This window comes from Sinocyclocheilus grahami, unplaced genomic scaffold, assembly GCF_001515645.1.
Source record: "Sinocyclocheilus grahami isolate Dianchi unplaced genomic scaffold, SAMN03320097.WGS_v1.1 scaffold1303.1, whole genome shotgun sequence".
NCBI classification, from domain to species: domain Eukaryota; kingdom Metazoa; phylum Chordata; class Actinopteri; order Cypriniformes; family Cyprinidae; genus Sinocyclocheilus; species Sinocyclocheilus grahami.
The window spans coordinates 110,573-120,271 of NW_015506482.1; the positions used below are offsets into that span (position 1 = coordinate 110,573).

The following is a 9,699-nucleotide window of genomic DNA, read 5'->3' on the forward strand; positions in this document are numbered from 1 at the left end:
GTGTGTGTGTCTGTCTGTGTGTGTGTGTGCGCGTGTGTGCGCGAGAGAGAGAGAGCGTGTGAGAGAGAAAGTGTGTGTGTGTGTCTGTCTGTGTGTGTGTGTGCGCGTGTGTGCGCGAGAGAGAGAGAGTGTGTGTGTGAGAGAGAAAGTGTGTGTGTCTGTCTGTGTGTGTGTGTGCGCGTGTGTGTGTGTGCGCGCGTGTGAGTGTGTGCATGTTTGCGAGTGTGTGTGTGAGAGAGAGACGAGTGTGTGTGTGTGTCAGATCCAGTGTCTCTGATTCAGTGACTGATGTGTGTGTCTCTATTGTTCCTGCAGTGAAGCGTGTGTCCAGTTCTCTCAGATCTGTATCCTTTGCTGCGGTTCTGAGGAGGAATGTTGACTGTGATGCTCTCGTGCCTGTGTGTGGAATAACACACTGCCTGCTTTATACAACAGCAGGGGTTTTAATCTTTCAGATGCCATGGACAATCATTCTCATTCTTATACATTCACTATAGTGTTCACTATACTGTTAGATGTATTCATTTATTTATATCAGTTGTTTATTTTAATTTATATAATCATATTTTTCATTTAGTTGTTACATTTTTAGCACTCTTTTGTTGATCTAAACCCCGATAGCTTTAGGCACACAGTCTGAAGGAAGTGTTTATGGTGTTCAGACGGGTTAGTGTAGATCAGATTGTGTCTTTAACTCTGAGCTGGTCCAGATCCGGTGGTGTGCATCCCGTCCAGCTTCTTCATCGGCGAGAACGGCGTTCCTCTGGAGGTGATCGCAGGCAGCGTGACGGAGGACGAGCTCCAGCGCAGGATCAGCAGAGTCACGCAGGTCAGCAGATGCTCCTCCACGCCAACACTCGCTCGTTCAGCTGAACATTAGTTTGATCGTCGTATTAGTGGCACAGAACTGATTGAGTGAATGTTTAGAGTCTCTGGAACCCAAGTGAGTTGAGTTAGTGTGCTGCAGGAGCACAGCTGTAGTTAGTTAACTGATCGTTGGCGTGTGTGTGGCGTCAGTGTGTGCTTCGCTCGCTGTGTTGTGCTTCTGTTGTCAGAGCCGCGTCTGACCGTTCTGGCGCGCACACACACACACGATGCATTAAATGAACAATACCTGCAATAATACAACAGTATTTTTTGTAATAATGTAGCAGTAGCCTTATTTTTTAAAATAAAACGTCGACATGTTGTATTAAGTCACTGTATATTAAATATATAAAATTATTGATGTTTTGGCTCCTTGCCACTGTTGCCTTTGGCTTGCTTAGTAGGGGACGCTTCATTTCTGACTTGATTACACAGAAACGATGCTGCTCTTGCAGTATCAGCACGTTTTAACACTGTAAAGCTGCTGCGACACTGTCTGTAGTGTATAAAGCGCTGTAGAAATAAAGCTGACTTGACTTTATTTAACATTCGAGGTAAATTAAATTAATTACCAAACAATAATAGCGCAATCATTTGTTTGTTTAGATACACAAGTATGAATATAGTAAATCTTGCCATATAATTCTGTTATAAAATAAAGGCTTTGATACGATTATTTATATTTCATATGAGATAGATGTGTATTACTGAACGCAACACTTCATGTTTTCTGTCTAAAATTTGGTTGTGGTGTCTAACTCAATACTTCACGTTCTCATTTCTTAAATACATGATTTACACAAAATATTTGCATTTTTGATTGCCGTTTTTCTGGTAACATTTTTAAAGTTCGATTTTTCTTATGCTAATATTCTGTTGCTTAAATGCTTCAGTTAACATGTTAATGCTGGTTTCTCTCTCTCTCTCACACACACACACACACACACACACACTCTCTCTCTCCCACACACACACACTCTCTCTCTCTCTCACACACACACACACACACACACTCTCTCTCTCTCTCCCACACACACACACTCTCTCTCTCTCTCACACACACACACACACACACACTCTCTCTCTCTCTCCCACACACACACACTCTCTCTCTCTCTCACACACACACACACACACACACCTGTCCAGATGCACACGCAGCAGATTGAAGGCGCAGAGATGAACGCAGAGGAAGCTGATCACGGCTCTGCCTCGTCTAAAGGTGACGACACACCTGCTCTGATTGGCTGCAGGATGTTTGGTCACGTCTGTGCTTGCATGTAGTTTCAGTCGTGATGTGCTCTGACGCTCTGCTTCAGGAGTCGTTAACATGCAAATGAGAGAGATTTCCATGTTCTGAGTTTCATTGAGCACTGGACGGATTCCTCTGTTCCCCAGAATCCCTGTCTGTGCCGCTGGAGGAAGACCGAGCGTCGGGTCACGTGACTCCAGCTGAAGATGAAGGCCTGCCGTCAGAAGACCAGGCCCAGGATGACAAGGTGGAGAGGTGAGCGGAGCATTTAACTACACGGCTTCTGTAGAGATGGACTGACACTAATAGATTATAAAAACCCCACATCTAAAGCACAGATTGAACAGAGCAGAGCATCCAAATCAATGTGCAGATCATTTCACAGATATGCAGTCGAGTGCATAAGTTTGCACCCCCATAGAATCTGCAAAATATTGTCAGTCTGTTTGTGATTTTTCTCGCCCTGCTGAATCTGTTAGTCCGAGTAGTCCACAAGACACCGTAATGATGCTGTTTTCTGGATGATCCACGGCTGTTTGTGTGTTTGTCCTGAGCAGTGAAGCTGTTCTTCAGCTGCTGTATGATGATGAGATCACAGACACACACACAAAGCTCTGAGTGTCATCTTTCACAGATCTGATGCTAACATACCTATCAGATTTAGTGATGAGTTCTTCCTTAAAGGGGATGTTCATTGCGATTTCACTTTTTTAACGTTAGTTAGTGTGTAATGTTGCTGCTTGAGCATAAACAATATCTGCAAAGTTACGAAGCTGAAAGTTCAATGCAAGCGGAGATCTCTCTCTCTCTCTCTCGCTCTCTCGCTCATTCAGCTCAGCTCCAGCAATCAACTGTTCCAGTTATACACTTATTTTCACATAGCTATGAGAAGCGTTAAACATATCCTCTGCTTCTCAATCGAGCTCAAACTGATAAGTGATTAACGACGCCGTTGTTTACAATACAACCGTAGCACATGCCGCTGAGGTGAGGGGCGGGACGTTTAGACGCGCACTAGAGACGGTTTAGCCAATCACAACACACTGGGCTAGCTAACCAATCAGAGCCCATCGTGTATTTCTGAGGGCGGGGCTTCATAAAAGCAGGAAATGATCAGGGCGTTCAGAGGAGAAGGGACAGGGCGGTGTGGAATAAAGGTCAATTATGTGAAAAATAATGCGTTTTTTTTTTTTAAACTAAGCGTTAACACATGTTAGACTGCACCCCATAAACACAATCAAGCCTAGAAAGCAACCACTGAACCACCGCTTTAAACACATTCTTTGATTCTTTGAAATATAAAGCATCTTCACCTCAGTGTCTTTGTGTTGCTTTGCAGTGCAAAAATCCTCATTCTTAAATCAAGAAATCAAGACTTGAGAAACAAAAGGACATCAGATATTAAGTCTTGTTTTCTGAGAAACGTCTCAAAATTGTGGTCAGAAAAATCATCTTATTTTAAAGCGAAACGATTCTATTTTTCTGACCCCATTGGCAGATACGTGTTCTTTTTTTTTTTTTATCAAACTCACACAAACTTGCTAAATTTTTCAGAAAGCAAGACCTGATGTCTTCAGTCATTGTGCTTCTCCAGTAAACATGTAAACATTTAAGAATCTTTAGATATTTGTGTAACTTCAGCAAAACGTGCATTTTCATTTTTCATGATGTATCTGTTTATCTGTTTTTTCTTTCGTAGATTAACAAAGAAGCTGGAGGAAAGACGTGAGCAGAAGAAGAAAGCAGAAGAAGAGGTAGTTCTGATCATGTCCACTAGAGGATGACGGATAAGCGTGCATGAACACGGATGACGTCTGTCTCACAGGTGCAGCTGAAGAAGGAGGTGGAGAGGCGTAAGACGGGGAAGGAGATGCTGGACTTCAAGAAGAAGCAGGAGGAGGACAAGACCAAGCGTCTGCTGGAGGAGAGGAGTCGAGAGAAGGCCGAGGAGCGAGCGGCTAGAGAGCGGGTCAAGCAGCAGATCGCTCTGGTACTCATCACACTGTCAGACGCTGAGAGCGCGTTATACAGTGAACATCACAGCCATTCACTGTACAACACGACCTCGAGTGCTTTCATGCTAAACATGTTCATGATAACAGTAGAAGATCTCATGCTTTCGTCCACAGGACCGCGCTGACAGAGCGGCCCGTTACGCTCAGAGCCAGCAGGACTCGGAGGCGACCCGACTAGCAGCGCTGCAGGCCAAGAGAGACGCTGAGAGAGACGGCGCGCAGCGAGAGAGGAGGTGACACTGAACAGCTGTTCAGAACCTTTAGGATTGTGCGCATTGTGCCATTTGTGACCATTTATCTCCGTTCCTCCCTGGAGCTTAATACCCTTACCTACTTCAGGGTCGAGTAGCTCTTATCAGGTACTGTTCCCAAAACACAGACAATGAGTGCAGCTTCTCAGAGAGAGAGAAAAAAGGAGAGAAGCTCAGACTTTATTCAGCTTTATTCTTTAACATACAGACATAGAAAACAACCTAAATGTTCCGAGAGGCCCTGCTGACCTCTGTGACCTGAGAGGAGTGAACAGAAGGTTAACACATGGAGAGGCCAGGAAAAACACATTCCAATAACATCATACACTTTAGTGTCTGCTACTAGTATATGGGAACTCATAACTTTATTCAATCAACTAAAACATAAGAGGTTAAATACTGATTAATAACTGGATTGATAATCACTCCGAAGGATATATGTATGAAATATATAAATATAAAAAAACCAACGTGGATCCAGAGTTCCACTCCTTCAAGGAGAGTTACGAAAGTTGCTTTTGAGTATGATTTGTATTGATATTTTGTGAAATCGTAGTGTCAATGTTTTTATGCTTCTATTTTATCTTGTGAAGCACTTTGAACTGCATTCATGTATGAAAATATTATTATTGAACGAATAGGAATTATTGTTATTATTGGTATTATTATTATTAAAATCAGACCACAAATCTTAGATGCACTGAAATGAAAAGTCTGGACAGAACCTGTCAAAAGAGCTACAGTGTTTTTTCTCTGCATCCCTAATAAGTAATTCTAGACACTGGTTTAAAATAAATCTGCATAAATTAAGTTCAGTACAACAAATGCTACAGTTATGCACAAATACTTACGGTAAGGATTTTTTATAGAGTATGAGGTTTCTGCACCGATGAGTGCATTAGCGGGCTGTGAGCTGACCGCTAGTCTTGACAATGTTTTTCTCTGCTGGTCGCAGTGCGGTTGCTAGGATACAGTTCCGTCTGCCTGACGGCTCGTCCTTCACGAACCAGTTCCCATCAGAGACGCGCCTGCTGGAGGCCCGACAGTTTGCTGCTCAGGTTGGTGTCCATGATTATATGATTTTTGTCTAGCAGTTGTCAGAAGCTCTACACAGTTGTGTGACTCTCATGAATCTTTGTCTTCATGCAGGAGGTTGGGAACCGATACGGTCAGTTTTCACTGGCCACTATGTTCCCCAGGAGAGAGTTTACAGCTGAAGATCTGGAGAAATCACTGCTGGAGCTGGAACTGACCCCCGGCGCCTCCATCGTACTGCTTCCTGTGAGAGACACACACACACACACACACACACACACACACTCAGCTCCAGCAATCAACTGTTCCAGTTATACACTTATTTTCACATAGCTATGAGAAGCGTTAAACATATCCTCTGCTTCTCAATCGAGCTCAAACTGATAAGTGATTAACGACGCCGTTGTTTACAATACAACCGTAGCACATGCCGCTGAGGTGAGGGGCGGGACGTTTAGACGCGCACTAGAGACGGTTTAGCCAATCACAACACACTGGGCTAGCTAACCAATCAGAGCCCATCGTGTATTTCTGAGGGCGGGGCTTCATAAAAGCAGGAAATGATCAGGGCGTTCAGAGGAGAAGGGACAGGGCGGTGTGGAATAAAGGTCAATTATGTGAAAAATAATGCGTTTTTTTTTTTTAAACTAAGCGTTAACACATGTTAGACTGCACCCCATAAACACAATCAAGCCTAGAAAGCAACCACTGAACCACCGCTTTAAACACATTCTTTGAAGGCGACTGATATAAAGCATCTTCACCTCAGTGTCTTTGTGTTGCTTTGCAGTGCAAAAATCCTCATTCTTAAATCAAGATACATTTGCTTGAGAAACAAAAGGACATCAGATATTAAGTCTTGTTTTCTGAGAAACGTCTCAAAATTGTGGTCAGAAAAATCATCTTATTTTAAAGCGAAACGATTCTATTTTTCTGACCCCATTGGCAGATACGTGTTCTTTTTTTTTTTTTTATCAAACTCACACAAACTTGCTAAATTTTTCAGAAAGCAAGACCTGATGTCTTCAGTCATTGTGCTTCTCCAGTAAACATATCCTGATTTAAGAATCTTTAGATATTTGTGTAACTTCAGCAAAACGTGCATTTTCATTTTTCATGATGTATCTGTTTTTATTCATTTTCTTTCGTAGATTAACAAAGAAGCTGGAGGAAAGACGTGAGCAGAAGAAGAAAGCAGAAGAAGAGGTAGTTCTGATCATGTCCACTAGAGGATGACGGATAAGCGTGCATGAACACGGATGACGTCTGTCTCACAGGTGCAGCTGAAGAAGGAGGTGGAGAGGCGTAAGACGGGGAAGGAGATGCTGGACTTCAAGAAGAAGCAGGAGGAGGACAAGACCAAGCGTCTGCTGGAGGAGAGGAGTCGAGAGAAGGCCGAGGAGCGAGCGGCTAGAGAGCGGGTCAAGCAGCAGATCGCTCTGGTACTCATCACACTGTCAGACGCTGAGAGCGCGTTATACAGTGAACATCACAGCCATTCACTGTACAACACGACCTCGAGTGCTTTCATGCTAAACATGTTCATGATAACAGTAGAAGATCTCATGCTTTCGTCCACAGGACCGCGCTGACAGAGCGGCCCGTTACGCTCAGAGCCAGCAGGACTCGGAGGCGACCCGACTAGCAGCGCTGCAGGCCAAGAGAGACGCTGAGAGAGACGGCGCGCAGCGAGAGAGGAGGTGACACTGAACAGCTGTTCAGAACCTTTAGGATTGTGCGCATTGTGCCATTTGTGACCATTTATCTCCGTTCCTCCCTGGAGCTTAATACCCTTACCTACTTCAGGGTCGAGTAGCTCTTATCAGGTACTGTTCCCAAAACACAGACAATGAGTGCAGCTTCTCAGAGAGAGAGAAAAAAGGAGAGAAGCTCAGACTTTATTCAGCTTTATTCTTTAACATACAGACATAGAAAACAACCTAAATGTTCCGAGAGGCCCTGCTGACCTCTGTGACCTGAGAGGAGTGAACAGAAGGTTAACACATGGAGAGGCCAGGAAAAACACATTCCAATAACATCATACACTTTAGTGTCTGCTACTAGTATATGGGAACTCATAACTTTATTCAATCAACTAAAACATAAGAGGTTAAATACTGATTAATAACTGGATTGATAATCACTCCAAAGGATATATGTATGAAATATATAAATATAAAAAAACCAACGTGGATCCAGAGTTCCACTCCTTCAAGGAGAGTTACGAAAGTTGCTTTTGAGTATGATTTGTATTGATATTTTGTGAAATCGTAGTGTCAATGTTTTTATGCTTCTATTTTATCTTGTGAAGCACTTTGAACTGCATTCATGTATGAAAATATTATTATTGAACGAATAGGAATTATTGTTATTATTGGTATTATTATTATTAAAATCAGACCACAAATCTTAGATGCACTGAAATGAAAAGTCTGGACAGAACCTGTCAAAAGAGCTACAGTGTTTTTTCTCTGCATCCCTAATAAGTAATTCTAGACACTGGTTTAAAATAAATCTGCATAAATTAAGTTCAGTACAACAAATGCTACAGTTATGCACAAATACTTACGGTAAGGATTTTTTATAGAGTATGAGGTTTCTGCACCGATGAGTGCATTAGCGGGCTGTGAGCTGACCGCTAGTCTTGACAATGTTTTTCTCTGCTGGTCGCAGTGCGGTTGCTAGGATACAGTTCCGTCTGCCTGACGGCTCGTCCTTCACGAACCAGTTCCCATCAGAGACGCGCCTGCTGGAGGCCCGACAGTTTGCTGCTCAGGTTGGTGTCCATGATTATATGATTTTTGTCTAGCAGTTGTCAGAAGCTCTACACAGTTGTGTGACTCTCATGAATCTTTGTCTTCATGCAGGAGGTTGGGAACCGATACGGTCAGTTTTCACTGGCCACTATGTTCCCCAGGAGAGAGTTTACAGCTGAAGATCTGGAGAAATCACTGCTGGAGCTGGAACTGACCCCCGGCGCCTCCATCGTACTGCTTCCTGTGAGAGACACACACACACACACACACACACACACACACTTGCAAACTCACTCATACACACACACACACACACACACGCACCAGTTCACACGGTCAACATGCAAACAATAACTAGTAATGTTTTCTTTAACATTTGGGTTTTAAGCAAGACACTAGTGATATATGGAGTGAAAAATAGAGAAATCCAAAATCTCCTCTGTAAAAACCTTTGTCAACAAAATCAAACAAGAATCATGAACCTGACTTTAATGTATGACAAATTAGTGCATATTCAAGTAGTTAATGCCTCATTTGCATATTTGAATATAACATTTCAGAAGCATGTAATGCAAAAGAGTGTCTAGGGTTGTTTAGTTTTAGTCACATGAATGCTCTCCTGTGATTGGTCCCTGCAGCAGTCCAGCCGCCCGTCCAACACTGTGGTGCACTCATCTGCGGGCGGCGGCGTCTGGGCCATGCTGGGGTCGCTGCTGTACCCGCTGCTGGCCGTCTGGAGGTTCATCAGTGGCTTCCTGTTCAGCAGCCCTCCTCCACCTGCTGCCGCCCAGAACCAACACACGACAAACGCGTACGGCTCTAGCGCTGCCGCAGAACCAAAGAGGTGTGTCTGTGACCTCACTGTGATTTCAGTTACCTCACCGTGACCTCACCGTTACTCCACCGTAGTGCTGGGCGGTATACCGGTTCATACCGAATACCGGTGTTTATTTTTGTTATGATATGAATTTTTAAAATACCGCAATACCGGTGTATGCCACTTAAACACCATTCGGAACGCAACACTGTTTGAAAGGGGTCTCTTTTCACTGTCACTGTGATTTCAGTTACCTCACCGTGACCTCACCGTTACTCCACCGTAGTGCTGGGCGGTATACCGGTTCATACCGAATACCGGTGTTTATTTTTGTTATGATATGAATTTTTAAAATACCGCAATACCGGTGTATGCCACTTAAACACCATTCGGAACGCAACACTGTTTGAAAGGGGTCTCTTTTCACTGCTGCACTGTGGTGAGGGAACAGCTGTATGTGTTACTAAGCGTGAAAGTTCAGAAACTGAAGCTGTAGAACTAATAGAACACAAGGTCTGGCTTTCCCGGAGAAGTGTCGCCTCTCTCGGCGTCTGTTCTGTGCTGTGAGCGGCAGAGAAGCACCGCAGCCGACTCCTCAATAAATGAGTACAACACAGCGTTTCCTAGCACCTGTCGCTTACTGATTGTTTTTTTTTAGTTTGTTACTCAGACGCAGACAGTGCGCTGCATGAGACAAAAAAGTAAT

General features: G+C 43.6%; 1 protein-coding gene across 1 annotated transcript in view; it reads left to right on the forward strand.

Annotated features, from left to right (window-relative positions):
* Positions 1-9,078, forward strand: part of LOC107569017 (UBX domain-containing protein 4-like) — a 9,881-nt gene extending 803 nt beyond the window's left edge. Inside the window, exons 3-17 of the mRNA XM_016255016.1 lie at positions 316-344; positions 711-829; positions 2,017-2,089; positions 2,266-2,374; positions 3,819-3,873; positions 3,945-4,109; positions 4,249-4,367; positions 5,341-5,443; positions 5,535-5,683; positions 6,572-6,626; positions 6,698-6,862; positions 7,002-7,120; positions 8,094-8,196; positions 8,288-8,419; positions 8,815-9,078. Of these exons, the coding sequence (XP_016110502.1) occupies positions 316-344; positions 711-829; positions 2,017-2,089; positions 2,266-2,374; positions 3,819-3,873; positions 3,945-4,109; positions 4,249-4,367; positions 5,341-5,443; positions 5,535-5,683; positions 6,572-6,626; positions 6,698-6,862; positions 7,002-7,120; positions 8,094-8,196; positions 8,288-8,419; positions 8,815-9,063 (1,744 nt within the window). The 3' untranslated portion in view covers positions 9,064-9,078. The remainder of the gene's footprint in view (positions 1-315; positions 345-710; positions 830-2,016; positions 2,090-2,265; positions 2,375-3,818; positions 3,874-3,944; positions 4,110-4,248; positions 4,368-5,340; positions 5,444-5,534; positions 5,684-6,571; positions 6,627-6,697; positions 6,863-7,001; positions 7,121-8,093; positions 8,197-8,287; positions 8,420-8,814) is intronic.
* Positions 9,079-9,699: the final 621 nt, after the last annotated feature.